Raw genomic sequence first — 23,566 nt, 5'->3', positions numbered from 1 at the left:
TAAGAAAATTTATAAAAATTGAAAATTGATAAAAAGTGACGGTGGGTTTTAGATAATTTTCGTTTTATAAAAACTTATAAAAAATCCAATACATATATAGGGTGACCTAAATTCGATCAAATCCGAAAATCCGATAAAAATATCAAAATCAAACAAAAATATGATCGGATTCGGACCAATCCATTTGGACCCACTTTGTCGTTTTATAGGATTCCGTCATGGGAAATTCTCGGCACAGGCGCACAACCCAATTAGCCCACACAAGTAGGGGTGTAAACGGATCAAATCCAAATTCAAATTCGATTAGAAAATCTGATATTCGAATTCGATTCAATATCCGACGGATATTGAAAATTAATATCCGAATTCAAATTTGATTAAATATTTGAATATCCGATTCAATTCGAATTCAATTAATTAATTATTTTAGATAATTAATAAATATATAAAATAAATATTTTATTAATATAAAATATATAAATATATAACTTAATTATTATATATATTATATAAAATATTTTATATATTATATATAAGAATTAAATAATTGATTGAATTCGGATATTTATCGAATTGAATCAGGTCATATTCGAATTCTTATCTAATTAACTATTGGATAAGAATAAAATGTTCGAATTCGACCAAGTAGATATTCGAATTATCCGCATTCGATTCGATTATATTGAACATCAAATTCGAAATCGAATTTTCGAATATATCAAATTCGAAATCGGATTTTCGAATACCGTTGACACCCCTACACGCAAGGGATAGACGAGGGCTAATGGACCCGGATTGTATTTGTATCGGGTCTACGTGCGGACTGCGGTGTGCGGACACTCATCGTTACCAGACAAATTGGAGGGTTTGATTCAGGTAAGGTAAGGCAATATACCCCTAACGAGTGGAACGGAAACAATAAGGGAAACGCCGTATCTCCCGTATAGCTCTCTCTCTGTCGTTCCTCGCTAAGTGGGAAATCTCCCCTCCAGGGATTCTTCTTCCACCGCGTGAAGGGCCAAATCTAGCTTCATATAGGTATACCTCTTCACCATTATTACGAGATCTGATTGTTTTTTGCTAGTTCAGATCTGTTTTATATGGAATTTAGGTTTATCCATAATCCGTTCTATTCAGTGCGTAGTAATTTGATCCGTTCTATTATGATTTCTATTTCTAGCTTTTCAGTATTTGATTTTTGTTTAGCTCTGTGTATCTTTGTGTGATTTGGGGTTTGATCGTTTCGGTATGTTGTTCGCGTGTACATACGTGGTCGATTTAGGGTATGGTTGTTTCCTTAGAGCTACCATTTCTAAATGATCATCGCCTGACGGTTTCATGTTCATATTCTAGCTCCCTCTTTTCCTTGTTATTTTATTGGCCACTGGGGGGGGGGTATTTCATTACTGCATGATTTGAAATTTTGTTTACTGGGCTTCTATTTTCTTAAATCTTTTGATCTTGTTTTTTTACAAATTTCCTGTGCATTCATCTAATGTTTTGTTTGAGAGAGGCCACTTTGTGAAAAAAAAAAAGAAAAAGAAAATGCGAAAGGTTAGGGCCGTATTCAGTTGACCTCTTCCAATACTCCAGATAAATCAAACCGACGTTAGGGGCCATGACTTGCTGTAATGGTAAACTGATCTGATGTCTGTGAACTTTTCTGATATGAACTTATGTTGTCATCATTGATAATATTCATTTGGCTCATTATCTCAAGTAGTTTTATGATTTGGATATTTAGTCTTTCAATTATATATTTTCTACATTGTTTCTTCTTCATTTTGACACAAAGCTAATATTTTCTTGCTGAATGTGGTCCAAATTGTGTTGTTAAAGTACATGTGTGATTATTCTCCTTTCTCTCTCCTCCAGATACATACACCTGACTACTACCCAAAGTTCTGTTCTCCAGTCTTATCCCCCCTATCTTCCCAAGTTTTTGGACTCATCTTCTTTTATCTGATTTTTACTGCATTTTACATTCTTTTGGTGCCACTTGTCTTGGGATGAATAATGTAACCATTGGATTTGCTAGATTGTGTAACCATTGGATTTTTACTGAATTTGTGTGGTTGATACTTTTCCTACCAAAGTAAATTTTGAACTAAAACCCCCTAACTGTGGAAGGATTTTACATGGTCATGAAACTATGCCACACAAATACACAATCAGTTTATGAATTAGGAGGAATCAAGTACCTTTATGTGAGAAGTAAAATACAATGCTATCCTACACTCAACTATTTTAGATAGAGGTATTGACTTTAGCAAGTAAAATTTATAATTCTTTTAAGATGTTGCAACTTTGGTCATTTTAAATTTAAAAAATATGCATGATCAAAGTAGATTATCTTGTATGATGTTCTAATTAGTTATTATTATTTGGGTAAAAGACTTAAACCTCCCTTCATTTTATCCTAAATATTAAAACATCCCCTCTTTCAATTTGGACTAAGACCTCCCATGCTTTGTGACATCATAAGACAAAAACCTCCCCTATGTTAACATTCCGTCCAAATCCGTTAGCATTTGACATTATGCGGGAGTTATTTTTCCCTAAAACCCAATTCTGTCCATTATTGTCCATTGTTCCGTTCTCAGTGTGTCAGTGTGTTGCATACCCAAAAACGTGATAGAGGTCTGCACTCCCTGTACCACTACCACCCAACCACTGACATCTGCAATCCACAAACGACTACCTCTCACCAGCAACACCACCACACGGTATTGTCACATTGCTTATCTGGGTTGAGCCTTGGCTATTGATCAGACATGGTTGCATCTAGCTTTTTGATAGAATGGTTGCAGAACACGATTTTGGAGGTTGCTTGCACTGATTTCTTAACCTAAGTGCTTCATTTTGTGGGCAATCCAGAGGGTTTCTATGTCAGTGGTTGAATCATTACCCAAACTAAGAGATGGGTTTGTACATCATACCGATATAACAGTTAACTTTGATGGTTCATTGAAGGGGAAGTAGCTATGACTGCATGGGTGATCATTGGTTGTTAGATGAAGGTTTTGGAGGTTGGGGTGCATCCTGTTCCTATTGCTGATCGATGTAGAAGTAGCTGTGGCATATACGGTGTATAAAACTCTTCAAAGTGTGCAGAAGTTTATGGACAAATACATTCTAATGACTAGAAAATCAGATTGTTATCGGGTTCATACAGAACAAGCTGGAATATTCATATTTGTGATTGAATTGTCCTTTTTGTTGATTCTAAATCTCTTATTAATCAGTTTAGTGTTTCATCATTTTTATGCAGCTAGTGTTTCATCATGTTAGTCATGATACAATAAATTGGCTCATATATTGGCGTCTTTGTTAGAGAGTGAAGGTTTTGTCTTGAATGGGTTTTAGTTCCTCTTGATGTAATTTCCTTTGGATTTAATGTATAATTTTATCCTTACAGGAAAGAAAACAGTGGTAGTTCTTTATTTGCTAGTTTGGGTGGTTTTTTAAATTTAAAGAATAATGAAGGATAAAAGAGTCTTTTTATTGTTTCTGTTAAATTTAATGGAATCTTATTCTAAAAAAAATGGAATCTTATTCTGACAGGGGAGGTTTAAGTCCTATTAGAAATTAGAAGGGGGGTAATAGTATTTATCTTCAAATTTAGGGGAGGCTTAAGCCTTTTACCCTCATTATTATTATTTGAAGTCTTGCTTGTTTATGTATTTGTTTCTTTTTTATGCACATTGGTTAGGTGTCTGCAATTCTTTAAATACAATATGGTTCTTGTCCATGATGCTGGTCACAATTATGAGAATTTGAGTTTCTACAATTTGCCAGCCACATACAAGTTTTAGATTCTGGTCTTTAATGTTGAACTGGAATACAACCAAATTAATTGGCTATTCTTACAATTTCAGTCCTAATGTTCTGTTTTGATCAATAAGTCATAATTCTTTTTATTGGTAAATGAAAATAATGTTTGAATTGTACAACTGAATTATACCAAGCATCCCCACAAATTAGGCTAGCCCTACTACTTAACCTGTTAACAACTCTTGCCCTTATGTACATTTTGCCCTACAATTTTCTTTCATTCTCCATAGAAATGACCCCAATCCCCAATACAGTTGGGTCCTGTTGGCCATTTGCTTGGACAATGCATCTGCACATCTGCCATATGGTTAGATAATCATCGAGTCTAAGTGAGGGTAGATCCCACTTCTCTAGCTTGGCGTCTGATTTCTCTTTAAGTGTGCTTGTATTGCCAGGGTTCTCAATAATTGTTTTTCAGCTGCCCAACTTTATTAAACATTTACAGCTGAGTCTCCTTCCACCAGAAAATTTTGGCAATCGAGAGGTTTATCTTCAGTCATAATGTTTGACAACAGTTTCCATTTCTTTACAATTAATCACAAGTCTAGATTTCGTTAAGAAATATGTAATTATACAAACATTGTTGACACTCTATTAGATAGAGAGAAGTCCTTTTTGTGGTGTACGAAGGAGCATTCTTCTCCAACCCCCACCCCACCCCAAATTCAAAGGTTAGCTGTTGTCCTTTCCTAAGTGAATGAGGTATTCATAGAATGCCAAGGGGCACTACTTCTCCAATATGATGTCTATAATGCAAAGGGTATATTGCCTCCCTTTCCACTCCAATTACCACTCATGGATCACCTTCAACCACCAACCTGGAATGCATGATAGCATATCTCTGGTTATCAATATTACTGTGGTATTTACTATCCGGTATGCAAAGTTAGAAACTATGCAACAGACTATCGTGATGTTCATAAAATATACTATATTGAAATTGGCAAAAATATGGTTATATTTTCCAATATGATTCTTTGTTTGTTTCAATGAGATTATTTGAATTACATGGTCTAACTTTAGACTTCACAGAGATTAATATATATAACCATTAACATTTAACAGTATAGTTGACAGCAATGTTTTAAAAGGTGATTGGGGTGGACATGGCACACTCAAAATGCCCTGTAGCGTATGCTGGAGGCATGGATGCTCTTGACACGTATGGCACTCAAAATGTCCTCTTGCATTCTGAACTATGCTTCATGCTTCCAGGTAGTGGAATGCCTCATTTAAGACTTGAGAAAATGTACAAAAAGGACTTCGGATAGTCTACTTGTGGTGCCATAAGCATCCTTATTTATAGGTCTTCTTGTTCACTCAAGAGTCGAGACAAATACAGATAATGAGAGATGGAGATCTTTTTTTTTTTTTTGAGAAGTAAAGTATCAATTCATTAAAAGGAAAGAGTACAACCAGAGGCTGTACAATTAAAGAACAAGGATAGCACTCAAACTTCGGGGGAACCATGGACCAAAGGACTTTCCCTTTCTTGCTAAGACCTTGAACCCTCCAATTGTTGACAAAATCAGCCATTGTTTCCGGGCAGCAACTTCTGACTGCAAAATTCTGAGAATCTTTACCCATATGTTGTGAGTGAAGCTGCAATGCAGTAATAGGTGGTCAACGGTCTCATCATCACTGTTGTACAAAACATCTTTTAGAATCAATCACCACACCCCTCCTAACCAGGTTGTCTCTAGTAGGAACCTTATTGAGGTAAGCTGCCCAAATAAAAAAAGAGACCTTCGATGGAATGTGTTTGCACCATATTACATTCTCAGGAAATTCCAGGTCATCTTCCTCTTGTGCCAGTTTACTATAGAAAGATTTCACTGAGAACTGGCCTTTGTTATCTGCAATCCAAAGCCTTTTGTCTTCTAAATTGGGGTTGATTTGAGTGTTGTACAGCTTTTGAAGAAGCCTACTAAATGGCTCAATCTCCCAATCATTCAAAGCTCTTCTGAAGCGAGGATTCCACACAAGTACCTTGTTATGGACACCGCGTGGGCCCATAACATACCTCATTTTGATACTGCATATATTCAGCTACTTTTGCCTCCTTGTTTGTTGCAATTGCAAATAATTCTGGGAAGTCATCCTTTAGTACATTGTTACCTTTCCATCGATCCAACCAGAAATGAACCCTAGTACCCCTTCCCATTTCAAATTTGATTTCCTTGCTGAAAGCATTATAGCTTTTTTCAATTCCCTTCCAGACTGAGCAACCATTCAACTGATTTACATCACTAGGGAACCATCCTTCATTTCTTTTACCATATTTTGCTCCGATTACTCTCCTCCACAAACAGTTCCCTTGGTTACCAAACCTCCAAAACCACTTGCCAAGTAAGGCTAAGTTCATTTCCCGAATTCTTCTAATTACCGGCCCTCCATTCTTTTTTTTTGTTTGCACACCTTTCCCCAGTTAACTAAATGAATTTTCTTTCTCACCAGACCTTCACTCCATAGGTGCAGAGGCAGGCCAACTATCTTCAGCCAAAAAGATTCTGGTTGTCCAGTCTCCATCTGCCAGCAGCCTTCCGTTTCTTCCCAAGCATACAAATGGAGCAGGGCTCCTCTGATGTTTCTCGCCCCTTCATTTAGAATCCTATTCACCTCCACCGCTGAAGGTAAGATGAACACGAATTTATTTCTTGCCATCCTCCTTACTCTAACTCCCAGAGTTAGATCCCAGTTTCTCAATGCCCATGCCTGAAGCTCCTTAACTGATAGCAACGTCTCCACTACCCCTACCAAACAAGTCTTTAGAATTTTTTTTCTTTCGCTCTCCCCCTTCCCGTCAGGTAGAAGGTAGATGTACTCAGTCCCTGTTTTCATCACTACATTTCCCTCCTTCGACCAGGTAGGCATTCTGGCCTCTTCCGCATAGGATTCGTTTCTTCTTCCTAGTGTCTTAGGTTGAGAAGGATTTTCCGCCCTTCCGCATTGGTTCTGTTCATACCCATAGTAAGAATTTCTCGTTCTCCACCCCTGTATCTTCCGTCCCTCCTGAGTTTTCCTGGGAAACTCTGTTTAAAGTTGCTTTTGTAACGTCCTGTCCTTCGAAAGCCAACATATCTTCTCCTCGTTTTCAACCCTGCCACGTCTCCGCCAGTCACTGCCAATCAACATGCTATCTCTTTTTATAATGTATATTAGTTACAGGCATTAGAGCATGGAGATAGGTCAGCATATGATAGTTTTTCCTATGGACTAACTACATATTATTATTTATTAGGAAAAGAATAACCTGGGCTTTATATATGCCGTTTTCAAATACACTTACAATCATATGCAGACACATTTTAGAGATGCAGATGATCAATCCAGCATCAAAAGGTTCTATCTTAGATATTTGTATTTGAAGGCAAGGGAACTGGATGATTTAATCTGGTCAACGGTACATCATTTTATTGGACGGTCTAAGAGTTTTGTAAGATTCAGGGTGCATTTGCACAAGTTCTGGAAAGCAACTTTTATTTTTCTTCTCCGTGATGGATTCATATATGACATGTGGGAAATGTTTGTCTAATTTTTTAACAAGGAACAACAAATATAAAAAAAATTATGTCAGATCAACATAATACAGTAGAAAGATTGTTAAGAATGAAAGGCTTGGCATATATATGTAAATCTATATTATTTGTATATTTTCTGTACTTAAAAAAACACAATTTGGAGCAGTTTCTTAAGAAAATAGTATGCACATTGTACATGAATTTTCTAATTATGTTCTGCTCAACTTCTCTAACTTGAAGTGCAAGAAGAAATTTAAAGGAAAACTCTCTATAGATTTTGATTTACTATTTCTAGTGGTTTTAGATTTTGTGCTACAACTCTGGCCCTCTACCCCTGCTGCCCTGCACACAAGATAAAAGGTTTTAAGGAAATTCTGATTTTAGTTGTAAATTAAAATTGGAGGTAGTAGCTTTGTAATCACAGTGGAACCTATGTTTAGGCCGTGAAGGACAACTGCAGCTTTATTGGCTGAACATAAAGTCCCCATGGTCAAGGCTATAATCCTTTGGTGTTGTTTCTCTCACAAAAATAAGAGTTTTTTAATTGAAACATGTCATATTATAGATGCAATTTATAGTGGTTCTTGATTGTTTTCTGGCCTTCCATTGTAAATTTGATGGGTCTTGCTCTTCTTTGGGTTTGTTTGCATGTAAACATGCTTCACTTGAATTGATTATATGCTGTTCTTGCAGGTTGGTGTATTGCCTTTCTGTGCTTCATATCCAGTTAAAATGGCTGATGGTCATGAAACTGATAAGAATATTGAGATATGGAAGATCAAGAAATTGATCAAGGCACTGGAAGCTGCAAGAGGTAATGGGACCAGCATGATCTCCCTTATCATGCCTCCACGTGATCAGATATCTCGGGTTACTAAGATGTTGGGTGATGAATTTGGAACTGCTTCAAACATTAAAAGTAGGGTTAACCGTCAGTCAGTGTTGGGTGCCATTACTTCTGCTCAGCAGAGGTTGAAGCTGTACAATAAAGTTCCTCCGAATGGTTTGGTTTTGTACACTGGAACAATTGTTACTGAAGATGGGAAGGAAAAGAAGGTAACCATTGACTTTGAGCCTTTCAAGCCTATAAATGCATCACTCTACCTCTGTGATAATAAGTTCCACACTGAAGCCTTAAATGAACTCCTGGAATCTGATGATAAATTTGGCTTTATAGTCATGGATGGGAATGGGACACTTTTTGGAACATTAAGTGGAAACACACGGGAAGTGCTCCACAAATTCACTGTTGATCTTCCAAAGAAACATGGAAGAGGAGGACAGTCTGCTCTGCGTTTTGCTCGCCTTCGTATGGAGAAACGACACAACTATGTTAGAAAAACAGCTGAACTTGCCACACAGTTCTTCATCAATCCAGCCACCAGCCAGCCCAATGTTGCTGGATTAATACTGGCAGGATCAGCTGACTTCAAGACAGAGCTGAGCCAATCAGATATGTTTGATCCTCGCCTCCAGGCCAAGATACTTAATGTGGTTGATGTTTCTTATGGAGGGGAGAATGGTTTCAATCAGGCCATTGAGCTTTCTTCGGAGATTCTATCCAATGTAAAGTTCATTCAGGAGAAGCGCTTGATTGGGAAGTATTTCGAGGAGATCAGCCAGGATACTGGCAAGTATGTTTTTGGTGTAGATGACACCCTGAAAGCACTGGAGATGGGTGCTGTTGAAACGCTAATTGTGTGGGAAAATCTGGATATTAACAGGTATGTGCTGAAAAACAGTTCCACAGGTGAGATTGTCATAAAGCACCTGAACAAGGATCAAGAGACCGATCAAAATAATTTCCGGGATCCAGCCACTAGTTCAGAACTGGAGGTTCAGGAAAAGATGTCACTGCTTGAGTGGTTTGCTAACGAGTACAAGCGATTTGGTTGCAGCCTTGAATTTGTCACTAACAAATCACAAGAAGGGTCCCAGTTCTGCAGAGGGTTTGGTGGCATTGGAGGAATCCTTCGTTACCAGCTTGATATAAGGTCATTTGATGAATTCTCTGATGATGGAGAAGTTTACGAAGACTCTGATTAGCAATCAATCAACCCTTACTCAATCCCGGTGCAGCAGGGCAATCTGAAAGCCTGCACCGGGCATACGAGTGCATGCACTCGCTGCTGCTGCTCCGTAGCTCATGAGGTTTCACGAAATACTAATTAAGGTTTGCTGCTTGATCCTTTTACTCTGTATATCACTACTATATATTGTGTCGTTTCCTAAAATTACTTCTAATTCCTTCTTTCTTTACACTTTTTTTTTTTATTTTTCTGAATGGCAGGAGCTTGTCTGTTTTCTGGAATAGAAGATACTAGATGGCGATATTGTGGGATTGATTTGGCGATGGAACAATGGACAAGGTTGTTGGACTTATTGGGGAAAATCATTCAAGTTTCTTCCTGGGCTTGGAGGATATATAATATATAGGAGGCCCACTTTTGGTACTCTAGTATCATATGTGACTTAAATACTTGCATTGGCGTCTGGAAACCATATTTCTTGTTGCCTAGTTATGCCATACATTTGTACTAGTGACAATGTTCGACTCTTAGGCTCCCCCATCCCTCTTTCAAAGAAAAAAAAAACTACTAAATATGTGGTTAGGCAGCTTGGAATTACTCTTAGTTCTGTTTTTATCTAAGCTGAAGCTTGACATTTCATTCAGCTATAATTAAATTTAAGAATTGTCAGAAATGGAGAATGGTAGATGAGGTCTTGCATATTGGACGAATTGGATCTTAGAACACCTTATAGCTTCCCGACGTTCCCGTATTGTTTGTAGCGAAGTACGGAACTATTCAGACGGTGACGGTGAATCCTTCTTTTGCTCCTCACAGACACCAATGACCAACCCCACACCCACAGCACAAGGGAAATCACTCGGGATCTGCTGTTTCCACCTCTCTCGCGAATGACAAGAGAAATATTCCCTGTCTCGTGATAGAGGTGTGGGAAACATCGTCCACGGTGTGGGATGAGTTTGAGTGATCCGAATTCAATCTGGCCCACACAAACTCTGATGAGATATTAGATGTGGATAGAGTTTGTGTGAACAAGAGATCCGGACTCATCCGAATTCCGTTGCTGATTAGCAACTCCCGTAAACGGACAGTTACGCAAATAAACGACAAGTCGCGCTTTTTGGCATTGGCAGTTGAATTTTGAATTCAAGAGGTTATGATGCTCATGCGGTTATGCCATGGGGATGATGGGACTGACTTGACTGAGAGAAGCGTCGCCTCCTTTTGCTTTTCACATTTTGGGATGCAATCTATATATATTATATATATAAACCATCCTCCTCTCCTCTTATCTATGAATTAAAGCGGAGAACCAGCAACCTCTTGTCTTGTTTTCATTTGCCAATAAAACAGAATAATGGCTTTGACGATGGTAGGAACCCGTCTTGAGCAGTCTGTAACTCCTACTGCCCTTCGATCATACCTCGCTGAGTTCATATCCACATTCCTCTTCGTCTTTGCTTCTGTTGGATCCACCATCTCATCCCGTGAGTTTTTGCTTTTTAGTTATCTTCCTATCCTCCTACTCTTGCGAGTTTGGACTTGGGATACATATTTAAATTCTGATTTGCTGGTACCATCGTCCATGAATCCTACTAGATCACATAATTAGTGACGGGCTTAATTTGATTTGTTAATTTAATTAATTAATTAATTAATAATATTATTATTATTATTTTTTTAAATTCTTAACAGGGAAGTTAATGCCGAATGCTGTGCCCGATCCATCTAGTCTAGTGGCCATTGCCATTGCTAATGCATTTGCATTATCATCAACAGTTTACATGGCCGCCAACATCTCCGGCGGCCATGTGAATCCAGCGGTGACCTTTGGAATGGCCATTGGTGGTCATATCAGCGTCCCGACGGCCATGATCTACTGGGTTGCACAGTTGCTGGCCTCCACCGTGGCATGCCTTCTCTTGAATATTGTGGCTACCATTGTTGGACAAGTAAGTAATGAAGTGGTTTAATTGCTTGATCAAGACAAACGGCCGGGGATCATTGATGGTTAGTTGCTTGATTTTGCAGGTAATTCCGACGCATGCAATAGCGGAGGAGATGACAGGCTTCGGAGCAGCGGTGGTGGAGGGTGTAATAACATTTGCATTGGTTTACGCGTTTTATGCAGCCGGAGATGCAAGAAGAGGTCAGGTTGGAGTGATCGGGCCTTTAGTGATTGGACTAATAGTGGGAGCCAATACTTTGGCAGCAGCTCCATTTACAGGTGGTTCGATGAACCCGGCGTGTTCATTCGGGTTAGCTCTTGTAAGTGGGAATTTTAAGAATCAAGGGGTATATTGGGCCGGACCCTTGATCGGTGCAGCAATTGCTGGACTTGTTTACGACAATGTGATGTTTCCCTCTCAGTCCTCAGATGCATCCCGTTTTATGGTCGACGGAGGAGTGGGCCAGTAACTTTTTAGGGTTTATGTAAGAGATGGTCTACGCAACTTTATAATCTCTATTTTTTCTTTTACTTTGTACGCCATTGGAATCTATATATATATATATATATATATATATATATATTATTTGGGTTTTGAATAACAAAAATTCACATACGACTAATAATCTGCACGATAACATGATACGGAGTTTCTGGAAAATAGTAGAAGAAATAAAATTTAACTTGAATAGACTGGTTGTTTCTTTTCAAGGTTTGAATTCCAAAGCGGGGTCGGGAAATAATGCACTAGCCAAATGATGGTAATATGAAAAACGAGGTACGTGCCCAAGGCTTGCAAATTTTTAAATTGAAAAAGAAAGAAAAGTCTGAATCGTTATCATGGCTGGCAAACTCCAGTAAAAGTTCCAAATTAGTTCCAGATCAATGATATATTTTTATGGGCCAGAAATCGGATTTTCAAACGTGATCTGAACTCAGGCCCTTAGTCTGGACTCTGGACACAAAAAACAAAAAAAAAAACATTTACAAAGCTTTCAAAAGTCAAAGTAAAGCAGAAATTATGCCTGTGGTCAGTGGACATTTATTATGCGGCATGTCCTCTTGGGTCCCACCCATCTGACAATCATCGTGACTCCTCCATTTACTTACCACGTGGCAGGTTATGATGGACGTAACTAGTGGGGACAACCGTAGTCGGTAGTCCTAGACTTTCCAGAGCCAGAGGAGTGGCCTTATAAAGATTAAAGAAGACGGTCGAGTCCGATGGTCAAAATAAACAATTATGGATGATGTGGGGGCTACACTGTCGCTCCGGTACTGCTACAATCTACCAGAACAACTTTCAAAAATGAATTTGGGCCATCCGATGTGATGTCTGCCTTGTGTTTGGACTTTGGTGGATGTTTTCTAATATGAAATCATACATTTTCCAATATGGACAAATTTGACAAATGACAATCTCGTCATTCATGGATCGCCCGGGACAATTTTGAGGAGACCGGATCCACTAAGCGAAGCACATTTAGTGAACATTTTATAAATATTTTGATAATTGTTAAAAGTTGTTTTCAATCGTTTTCAAGGATACACACGACGGTGTACTGTGGGACGTTGTGGGGAACAATCTTATGGGGGCTGATTTGATCTCAAATAATACTCCTGACACTTTTTTTTTTTTTTTCAAAAGGATTTGATTCCGCGGCAGAACAAACCAACTAGCAAACCAGAGAGACAGTCCTCGGACACATTCATTTTAGTTATTGGGTCATTGCATCGGGACAATTTTACTCCGCTGTAATTCCCCTCATAAAAATGCAATTCGTTATCCTGCAGAGAATTAGTTGGGGCCGGACTTGTTTTGGTTCGTCTGGCTGCAGTGAAACATGAAGGTTCTGTTTGATCTTGGACTATCAAAGAGCTCCGGTGTGACGGTGTCCGGATATGGGAGAGAGAGAGAGGTAAAACTGAATTATATCATTTAATGCTCTCAACGATACTACAGTCCTCGAATTCAATTTTGTCAGCAAGCAGGCTTTTTCGGTAAGTGTAGTAATAATTACACCAAATTCCTTCCTTCTCTAACAAGGTCGGGAATTTGAATTCGTATTTTAGTCTTCCAATAAAACAAACCATTAAAAGAATTCCATCAAACTCTTTGTTGGGTTTTATTTGATTTTTAACTCAGTTATTATTAGATCTTTTAACTAAAAGTTGAAAATAAGAAGAATGTGAGAGCTTGGGGTGCTGTAGAGGTTGAGAAATGGATGGTTGCACTGTAGGTAAAGATGAAGAAACGGCTTGGAAGAGATATATGGAAGAACATTGTGCTTGTTCCAGTGGTGAAGCCCAACATAGGCGCACTAAGAGGTTGGTTTACTTTGGCTTTTCTTTCCGTTCTTTTATCATTTTTTTGTTGGCTTTGTTTGCTTTGAATTGGACACGGGATTCTGATTTCGGAGAGTCTAGGGTGGTATCAATTTATTTCAATGTTTTAATCTGAAGTAGGTAACCATTTTCAGTTTATTTCCATTGTTTAAGTTGTCACTGGTTTTTCTCTTTCGGTTAAATTCCTGTATATAGAGTGCTAAAATATCTAGTTGTGGTTTTATAAGATGCATTATGGCCCTTTAGTTTTATGGGTTTCATTTATCACTGAATAGTAGATTCCGATAATGGGTGTTCGGACCCCAGGGAGTCAAATGGACGGCAAGGTGGGAATGAAACTTTTTATCATCGCATTATTTTTGCCAGAAAACCATCTGGTATTAGCAGTTATATAAATTCTCTCTGTTTCTCAAAGAGTACTCTTTGGTCTTTAGTGCTGCATTTCACTTTGAAGCTCTCTTGTTCATATTTCTGTAGTACGTCTTTGTTTAATTCCACATAAATTCACAATGAGTGCCAGTTACCAAACTCATAATTCACAACTGAACAGTAAATGCGATATCCCATATGATCACTGCCATGAAGATTAGTATTATTCATAAATATTTTCTTTTGTTGCCTGTTAACATGTGGTATTACGGTGGCATGGAGGACTGTGGCACCCCTCTCAAAATTTCAAGCCTTTTGGTTGAGAACATGCAGCTTGATGCATGTTATCATCCAGTCAAAAGAAACAGAGATGTGGCAGTACACTAAAAGCTATTCTTAAGTCTATATTCACAATGTGCTATGTTCATGTAATTTCTCTTGTTGAGGCTCTAAGTAGGATAATGAATTAATGAGCCTTTTTTTTCAGTGCTTCAGACACAAACTTGGATGCCACGACACATGCAGTTCCACATTCCACGGGAAAGAACTTGGATGTATCACATGTAAGACCAAAAATCTTAGTCTGTTCTTGTCCACTAATTATCATGTCTTACTACTTTATACTAGCATATAAAAAGGAGTTATAATAGAGATTGGACTAAGAAAGAGAGTCAACTTATGTGTTGCACTTTTTTCTGAATCCCTCAGGATTTGCAGCCTACAACCAGGATTTACAGGGCACAAAGTCCAAGTTATACTAGGATCAGCTCTTCAGTCAGCCATCGAGCTTCCTTGGAGAAAGATGTAAGCATCGCATGTCTTGCTTTACATGAAACTTATTTGTATGTGTACATATACCTGCATATTTGTTCTTACATTTATTTAAATGTGAGTGCTAAATATCTGTATGAGCACACATGTAAGGGTATATTGATTGAAATGTGTAGGAAATTGTATTTTCTTTAGAATGGTATTTCTATGTGAAATTTTTTTTTCTTTCTTTACATGTTTATCTTACAACTATTCCATGACATAAGGTAACATTTCATGTAACCAGCATGCCTCAAAAAGCACTTTGTGGTTGTATTGATAAAGGAGTTGGCAGAAAACTACTGAGCTCCAGAGGAGAAACTTTTTAAACTCAAAAGTTTCTTCAAATTTTCTTGAGCAGTCACAAAATTCATTTACCCCAAGTAATTCTTTTTTGTCTTCTCCTATATTCCCTATGATCAATGAGGACTTAGAAATAATCACCTCTACATTCAGCATCTAAATCCATCATGTTCTTTCAGGTTCTTCTATATTTTAGCTTGTTGATAGGGAAATTTTATGATAGGTTATTACAATTTTATGGGGTTAAGAGACTTATATGATAAATTGGCACAGAATTGATCTTGACATGTTTGTGCCTCTTGCCAGACTTTAATCTTCTGTCAATATATAGGCATGGAGAATAAGAGACATGCATGATCAGATGAAGCTTCCATGATTGTCATGATGATCAAGTTCCGATAAGGTTGTATTCTGGGTCTCATTAGGTCAATATTAAGATCTAGGATGATAGAAGCAGTTATTTGTGAGTGATTAATGATGGCTGATGGCTCACATGCTTTATTTTGCCAGTGCATATTTTGGTGGTTGAATTGGTATAGGGGTTGAAGGAGAAAAGATTTAGAAAAGAATAATGCAGATAGAGCATGTGAAAATTAGGCTATGTTAACTATGGTTGTCATTCCTTTTTATTTTAACTCATAAATAGATATATGTGTCTCTAGAATGTCATAAAGTTTGGCATGCATTTTATCCCTGTCAGGTTTGAGTAGTCCTTGACCATTTTGTTTCTCTTGTATCTGTCCTTGACAAAGATTCTAGGACCCCACTAACTGGTATATATTTCTTTAACTTCCCCAAATTATTATTGCTGAAGTGCAAATCTAACTTGGTCCATTTAGTCCTCCTTTTGAAGACTGGATTAGAAGGTACAGGAAGTTTTGCCTGGTTGTTGTAAATGACTCTTCATATGTAACTGGCCTTGAATTATGCCCTCTATAGGACATTAATCTAACTAATTCATGCATTTTGTATGTCATTACATTCTTCTGCAGCTCAACACTGTGCATCAACTGAAATCTCTCCCCGCCCCTTTGGAGGAGGGGGAATCATATTACCTCCAGTGAAAGTACAATATCTGGATAGATATCTGCAGGTAGAGGATATCCACACGATGTTAGCATATGAGATAGCGAAGTTCCATTTTGATTAATAAATAGTCCCCTGCCTTTTAGGAATATGTCCAGTCTACTGCATTGAGATGAGCCATTTGAGATGAACACATACCAATTTACAAGGTTCATAACAAATATATCCATCAAAGTGATGACAAAATAAATCAGATCATCTAGGAGTCCATGGTATATCTCATGATCTGCATGCTCTCTATTTAAGGCAGCAATCTTATGATTACCGGGAGCTCTCTACCTATGTAACCATCTTCTGTCTCAGGCCTGTCCTATGGCTTTTTATTTTTGGATGTATTGCTCTTGTGCATATTTTTACTTCCTCCTGTATAATATATGCTTCTTTTCTATCAGAGGGGGTAGATCTCATTAAAGGACAATGGTAACTACAGAACAGACTGAACTTGTAAATGAAAAATAAGAAGAAATAATGACAGTAAGAAGCCTTGGTTTTCTAGGTCCCATTGGCATACTTGTTAAGAAAATGACAATAATCACACAGACAAAATCACTTTAAATTCCAGAAACACCATATTCACATCCTTAACAGAAATTCCTATTGTTTTTGCTCAACTAGTTTGAAATCCACTTTTATATCCATGGCAACAATTTATTTTCTTAATGATGATTTTTGGTACTTTCTCACATACCGCTGAGACCATCTAAAATGCAAGTTAATGTTTAGGTTGTTGTGGTACTTGTATCATGTCTTGGAACATGCTGTGTTGGTTTTTTATCTCTCTTCCAAGTTTTGACTCAAACAAAAAGCACCAATTTAATAATAAATAGAGTAAACAGGAAAATCGCTTCATTGTCTTTGTTGTCCAAGTCTTCTTCTAAGTATTTGTGGCAAGCTGATAGAATATGATATCAGCATTCCACTATATCCAGGACCGATTTCCTTCATCTAGTGCATTGAACCCAATTTTCCCTTCCATTATGTAACCTTTCTATATTAGAAATTTAAATACAATATCTGATTCTGGTTGAATTATTGTTCACTGTAGTTTTCAGCTGTAGCATATTCTGAAATAAGTGATGCTTGAATTTGCAGATCGAACAGCTACAACTGCATTTGCAGCAGGAGAAGTCTATGAGAGTTGTGCTTGAGAAGGCAATGGGCCGAGCTTCTAGTACTTTATCACCTGGACACAGACACTTTGCTTCTCAGGTATTATTTAAATGCTGAAATATCAAAGAACCTTAGTTCAGTCCTGTGTTTTTTGATTAACATACTACATTCACCAACAACAGCATGTGTCCTTATGTAGAAATTGTGCACAACAATAACATGAATCAAGCAAAAGAAATCCTGAACAAACATGAAATATCTTGTTTGTCATTCACTTTCTATTTACATGTTAGAGAAAAGAGCATCTGAATAAGGGAAATAGATATCAGAAGAGAATTCAGGGAAGAGATATTACCTAAGAAACCATCTTTAAGACAAAGACTTCCTTATATGCACGTAATTACAAGTTAATGCATTTGATCAAGGAAACACTGTTCCCAAGGTACAGTAAACTTCAGACTTGGTATTACTCAAGATTACACACCTTTACTTCCCTAGATTTGCACATGAATGCTGCACACAAATGGGATATAAACCATTATTGACACCAAAAAAGTATATTTTACATGCTTACAATGGAAAATAATGGATTGCTAAATGGTTAAAGAATTGTGGACTAATGAAAATATGATGCATAAAAAATTTAAAACTTAATTTGACATCATCAAATACTGTAAGGACACCATTAATGACAACATGAAATTTTAGTATTTCACTGAAGCCTTTCCAAAAGCGATATATCTGAGTATTTTCAACATTCATATTCAAACTTGAATTATGAAATCTCAACCTAATGAACTTTGGAACTCTTATAGTTATAACCATAGCCTAACTACAACACCTATCAAATGGCTTACATCATAACTTCTAAATCACTGCCTATTTAATAGCCAGACTTGAAACAAAACCCTTTATTAACAGCATTTTCACTGATTAGATATTATGTTTGTATATCTCCAATCTCCAATCATCTAAAATTCAACAACTTGCACTTATCATTTTGACATATGAGCCACATGATCTGTATGATTTTTCCATTCAATTTAGTAGTAGATTTTTATAAAGAAAGTAATACACATGTATGAAGTTCCATACATGGTCCTCTGTGTGTGCCACATTGAAACAGTTTATTAGACACCTCTCACAAAACTTCTTAGTTGTTATCATTTTGGTTTAGGTATATTCTATTCTTTCTCATAAAGGAATTACTAACAAAAAGAAAAAAAAAAGAGGATATATAGATAATAAACAAATGCATTTGCTTAGATAGTTTGAGTAAAACCTTTGACTATAGAACATCAATCAAATAATTTTTGTGAAAATGGTTTGAATTTGAACTTTATCACAACAAAAGAATCAAATGATATGATTTCATTTTCCAGCATAGCCCCTTAAAGCTTTTTGAGAGCTCTTGAGAAGTGGCTTTTACCTCTGGTGTCATGGTGTCATAAACCAAGGCATACCTGTCACAGTTAGTCTTGAGATCTCATGAGAAGTGGTTATGACCTCTACTATAGCAATGGTTAATTCACTGAGTGCCTATATCATATTACCCCAAACATTATGATTTCATTAAAAGATAAACCTAACCTTATTTGTGCAAAATAAGTGCATCAACTCTTGAAGGATGAGATTATCTTAAGAAAATTTCTTTAACCGTGTCACATTAGTCATGAGTAAGCCCTAGTTCCTAGCACCAGTCTTCCTATCTGCCATACTGGAACAACTGGTGCCAATTAACTATCCGACAACTGACATATAGAAAGGGTGAGAATCAAGAGCCAGGCAAGGTGTTGCAAAAGCAAACTTTGCATTTGACTATCCATTTTTTGGGACACCTATTGGCATGGAAATATTCCAAAATCCTATCCAATCATCATCATATGCCTTGTCCCACTTGAACTTTATATAGGGTCATATTCTATAATGAATTATATATTAAATGTGTTCTCACTACCAGAATAAAATACTTGTCTCCCATAATCTTCAAGTTGCCAAAAGTTCACTATTCTCAGAGGCAAAAATTACTTATCTTTCATTTTCTATGGCTAGATTGCCTTAGTTAACTCTTTTGTTGTCACCACTTGGTCAACTGTAACCATGTTTATTGGTTGTTAATACTCCTAGATCATGCATCTACTTCACCGGCCCAGCTTTAATTCCTTGGAGGCAAAGACTTTAACTAACCAACAGCAAGAGAGTTTGGATAATGAAGATGATTAATTGGAAGAGGTTGATACTAAACATCGTGATGTCTCTTCTGGATCTTAGGGCTCTTATTATCAAGAAGCTTAAGTTCCATTACATGCCTTTTATGCTAGAACAAATTCTCCAATGTTGTGCTTCTCTATGAGAAGAATTTCTATGGTTATACTGTAACTAAGGATTTTCATGATATTATTAACAATGAAAGTACCTGAACCTAATATCTAAAAGGCCTAGTATCAGACTTAGAGCTCAATGAAGAAAGAAAAACGAAGCAATGATGATTGAGTAGGCTCAAGTTGAGTTTCCAGAAGAGTTGTAATCAACACCCCTTAAATTGGTTATGGGACACTATAATAACCTGGTCGCATGCTATACATGTGTCATGGATGTTTGTAATATTTTCTTAGAAGGCCATGGTTTCATTATTTGAATGCTATCTGTTGATGCTCAGATTGGCCAAGGACAACACAATAAATCCGTTCTGCTTCCTGAACGAGTTGTCTAGCCGAATGACCCGAGGGATGCTGAGGCCGAGGGTTAGAGGGGCCCAAAGTGCATTGCGGCCGAGGGCTGGTGAAATCTGCCCAAGGTCGGCTTAGGTCAGTACCTACGGAAGAAGGGGACATTAGAGGCCCCAGGTGATAACCCAAGGTGGGGACTCCGACAATCAAGTTAGTGAGGGCGGACAAGGTCCAAGGAGCTCGGACGAGGTCACCAGAAAGCTAAAGGGCAAGAGGGTCTGGAGAGATAAAAGTCTAGCCCCTTACCTTGGGGGAGTCATGCCCTATTTATACTTGAGGTCGCCTGACAGCAGACACCACAGATAGTCAGGATGCAGTCCGGCCCTGGGCGAGCGGCCATCCTAGCTCGCCTCATGTGCCATTGGTCCCGCGCTGGGGGCTGACCTCCGCCCTGCCAGACGCGCTGATTGGCTCGTTCCTTGGTTGCGTGTCAACGTGTCAGTGGCCTGCCTAAAGCGCCTACATCATTTGCCCCCACTCTTGAGGCCATGGTGGAGGTCTTAGCTAAGGACCTCGGCTTCGGCCGAAGGGAGTGTCGTTCTTGCTGGGAGGCGTTGAGTGGCCTTCTATGGCGAGGACCTTGGCTATAGCTAGGCTAGAGAGAGTGGTCTTCGGGCACGGAGGTGTTGGCCCCGATTTGGAGTTGCTGAGGATAGTCCGACTTGGGAGCGTGGAGACGTCGGCTACGACAAAGGCCTTGTCGGAGGTAGTTTGGCCTATGAGCGTGTAGACGTCGTTCTCGGCTTCGAGGGGCTTTCATTAGTTGCTGTGTTGATTCCGTTCCTTGAGGAGGTTGTGGAGGGCCGAAGAGAACGGAGGGGTTGGCCTCGGCTTCAGAGAGCTTGGTACCGTGTTTTCTATGAGTACGGGGTGCGCATGCCCCCCAGTCGTGTGCTTCGGATGAGCTAATGAGTCTGTGCGCAAGCCAGGCGTCAGCTTCTTGGCTGATCACCATTGTGTGAGGTGCAGATGATGAGTGGGCGTGTCATGGCTGCGCACATGATGAATTCCGGCAACGGGTGTTGTCCACGCGCGTGATGGGTCTCGGCGTTGAAGGTCTGGACCGTGCCCGAGGTGGGCATCTGGTCGTGACCGTACGCGAGATGATGGTGGTGTTTCCTTGCATTTGGTGCAAAGGGCTGGTCGTTTAGTTCAATTTGGTGGGGAGTCGAGCTGAGCCCCTGGTGGCGGAGGAAGCTTTGACACGGAATGGCCTCAGCTTCGCTCGCCTAGGTAGGAGGATTCTGGTTGTCAACCCGATACGTTGGCTCACTTTCCCGTTGATAAGCATCAGTTAGCTCGTGCTTGCGTAAGGATGTCGCTGAACGCCAGGGACTTGCTACTGGAGAGGGCGCTGGGCAAGGGCCCGTTCGGAGCAAAGAGGGCGCCTCAGCCAGAAGGGTGCTTCGGCTAGGAGGGTGCCTCGGCCAGGTCAATCGTAGGGGTGGCCAAGGTGGGAACTTGTCTTGTCGTCGGCTTGCAACTTCTCCTAGCTACCCATCCCATGGGGGACAGGGCACGTAAACCCGTGTGCGGCCTAGGCTATATGGACACCGGTCGGCGCCGCGGACCGCCCTAGTCTAGCGAGATGGCGTTGTTCCCTTCAACATGTCTGTTCTACCATAAATTGTGCCAAGCAAAGGGCCGATGCCAGCCTTCGAGCCTAAACAAGAACTCACTCGCTTGGAGGGTCTCTCCGAGGTCGAGGCCAAAATCAAGGGCCGCCCCGTCAGTTGTGGCCGAGGTCCATTAGATTCCCTGTCAAAAGGGGTGAGTAGGCGTGTGACCTCCAGCGGACCGTATGCCTTGGGCTGACGTCCAGTCTGGGCATGTAACCTTGGTGAAGGTTGTATGCCGCAACCAGTCGGTCGTCTGAGGGTGTGCGGTCTCCGGAGGGTCGTATGCCTTGGGTCGACGTCCAATCCGGGCATGTAACCTTGGTGAAGATTGTATGCCACGGCCAACCAGTCGACCGAGGTGGAGCCTAGCGACTTGGCGTATGACCTCCAATGGTCATGTGCCTTGGACCGAGGTCCAGTCTGAGTGTGTAACCTTGGCAAAGGTCGTATGCTACAAAAGGTTGCTCGGTCAAGACGAGAACGTATATGCTGAGGGTTTGAGGCGAGGTAAGAGAAACTTGCTTTATTGCCAAATGTTTACATGGTTGGCCAAGGCCGAGCTCTTGTGGTTACATGGCCCGGCCTACGGGCACGCCCAAGGCCGAGGTGTTGATGATGAGTGATTTATTACAACTGCTACTGCTGGGGCAAGGTGATGACGTCGGTGTCAACGTATAGCTTCAGATATCCGCGGCGGATGAGGGACTCGATCTCGTCTTGGAGGTCATAACAGTCCTCGGTGTGATGGTCGGCGCCACGGTGAAACGTGCAGTATTTTGCTGGGTCACCCCTCTTGGGGTTCCTCTTTCTCTTCCCAAGCCACTTCATATACTCCTTCCCTCCTACTTGCATGAGGAAGTGTGCTCGGGTGGAGTTGAGTGGCGTGTATTGGTCATAGGATGAGGCTGGCGGCTTCACGTTGCTATCGTAGCCACAGTTGTCTTCATGTCGGTGGCCGCCATGGTCGTGGTCGGCTTCTCCACCTCGGTGCTCGCCGACCGAGGCTTCCTCGGTCGCGATGTACTTCTATACCTTTTTCAAAAATTCCACCTTGGTTCTGGGCAGTGTCTTGGTAACAGAGCACTTAAGGGCCGACCCAGGGAGGAGGCCTTGGATTGCTGTGTGCATGGAGACCATGGGGTCGAGGTCGCGAGGGACCTCAACCCCATGGGGTTGACCGCTTCTGGCTTCGTCGGCTGCTGATGAAGTGGGCGAGGAAAAGGTTGGAAAATTGGTCCCAAGAGCTGATGGAGCAAGGTGGGAGCCCGAAGAACCAGGGCTGAGCTGCCCCCTTGAAGGTCGCCTGGAAAGTTCGGCACATCAATGCGTCGGAATACCCGTACAAGAGCACGAGTGTTCGGAAGCTCTCCAAGTGTTCATCTAGGTCCGAGGTGCCATTGTAAGTCTCTAGTGTGGGATCTTTGAAATGATGCAAAAGAGGCCTCGAGGTGATAGCGGCGGTGAAGGCGTCCATCCTGGTGGAGGAGTACTGACTTGCTGAGGTGTCACCTCGTTTCTCCTTGACTTGCCGAATTTCATCCTTCACTGCGCCGAGCTACGCCTGTAGGTAGGCAATCTGTTGGCCGACAGGTACCTCGTCTTTGTCTTGGTCTCCTCGACAGTGGGACGGGCCAGTCGCGTCTCGGTTCCTTTTGGCCCGTCAATCGTTGAGGTAGTCTTGGAGGCCCGAGATGCGAGGTGGAGGTGGCGTCTCTTGTCAGCAGTGGTGTCCTTGGCTTCAGCGTCGGTTCCAAGACCGTACCGATTCGTTCTCCATTTGACTGGGATGTTGGAGGGTTATCAGTGGCTAACTCACACTTCGGTCGCTTCCGCCGAACATTGAGGGGTCAGCCCGGTAAGG

At 40.2% G+C, this 23,566-nt stretch overlaps 3 protein-coding genes across 8 annotated transcripts in view; all 3 read left to right on the top strand.

Moving 5' to 3' along the window:
• Positions 1 to 837: 837 nt before the first annotated feature.
• Positions 838 to 10,058, top strand: LOC104602377 (eukaryotic peptide chain release factor subunit 1-3). Its single transcript, XM_010266048.3, has 3 exons — positions 838 to 1,038; positions 8,049 to 9,528; positions 9,646 to 10,058. Exon 2 carries the CDS (start codon positions 8,088 to 8,090, stop codon positions 9,399 to 9,401), a length of 1,314 nt encoding a protein of 437 aa, XP_010264350.1. The 5' UTR covers positions 838 to 1,038; positions 8,049 to 8,087; the 3' UTR covers positions 9,402 to 9,528; positions 9,646 to 10,058.
• A 138-nt stretch (positions 10,059 to 10,196) lies between these two features.
• Positions 10,197 to 11,960, top strand: LOC104602376 (putative aquaporin TIP5-1). The gene is made up of 3 exons (XM_010266047.3): positions 10,197 to 10,872; positions 11,081 to 11,337; positions 11,417 to 11,960. Exons 1-3 carry the CDS (start codon positions 10,743 to 10,745, stop codon positions 11,801 to 11,803), a joined length of 774 nt encoding a protein of 257 aa, XP_010264349.1. The 5' UTR covers positions 10,197 to 10,742; the 3' UTR covers positions 11,804 to 11,960.
• Positions 11,961 to 13,073: 1,113 nt separating this feature from the next.
• The window catches only part of LOC104602375 (uncharacterized), a 37,596-nt gene continuing 27,103 nt past the window's right edge, over positions 13,074 to 23,566 (top strand). Inside the window, exons 1-5 of one of the 6 annotated variants that reach the window (XM_088895815.1) lie at positions 13,074 to 13,252; positions 13,574 to 13,661; positions 14,536 to 14,611; positions 14,757 to 14,852; positions 17,340 to 17,456. In XM_088895815.1, the coding sequence (XP_088751941.1) occupies positions 13,606 to 13,661; positions 14,536 to 14,611; positions 14,757 to 14,852; positions 17,340 to 17,456 (345 nt within the window). In that variant the 5' untranslated portion in view covers positions 13,074 to 13,252; positions 13,574 to 13,605. Of the gene's footprint in view, positions 13,335 to 13,414; positions 13,662 to 14,535; positions 14,612 to 14,756; positions 14,853 to 15,467; positions 15,565 to 17,339; positions 17,457 to 23,566 lie in introns of those variants that run through there. The other 5 variants (XM_010266043.3, XM_019198618.2, XM_010266042.3 and 2 more) reach the window with 5 other exon arrangements.

The sequence above is a fragment of the Nelumbo nucifera genome, chromosome 1, assembly GCF_055504915.1.
Source record: "Nelumbo nucifera cultivar China Antique chromosome 1, China Antique-T2T, whole genome shotgun sequence".
Taxonomy (NCBI): domain Eukaryota; kingdom Viridiplantae; phylum Streptophyta; class Magnoliopsida; order Proteales; family Nelumbonaceae; genus Nelumbo; species Nelumbo nucifera.
The sequence above is the reverse complement of the archived record's forward strand: the minus strand, read 5'-3'. Positions and strand labels throughout refer to the sequence as shown.

Coding starts and splice junctions, on each gene's coding strand:
- LOC104602377 (XM_010266048.3), top strand. CDS start 8,088: ATGGCTGATGGTCATGAAACTGATAAGAATATTGAGATATGGAAGATC.
- LOC104602376 (XM_010266047.3), top strand. CDS start 10,743: ATGGCTTTGACGATGGTAGGAACCCGTCTTGAGCAGTCTGTAACTCCT. Junction 10,873..11,080: donor TGGATCCACCATCTCATCCC/GTGAGTTTTTGC, acceptor AATTCTTAACAG/GGAAGTTAATGCCGAATGCT. Junction 11,338..11,416: donor TGGCTACCATTGTTGGACAA/GTAAGTAATGAA, acceptor TTGATTTTGCAG/GTAATTCCGACGCATGCAAT.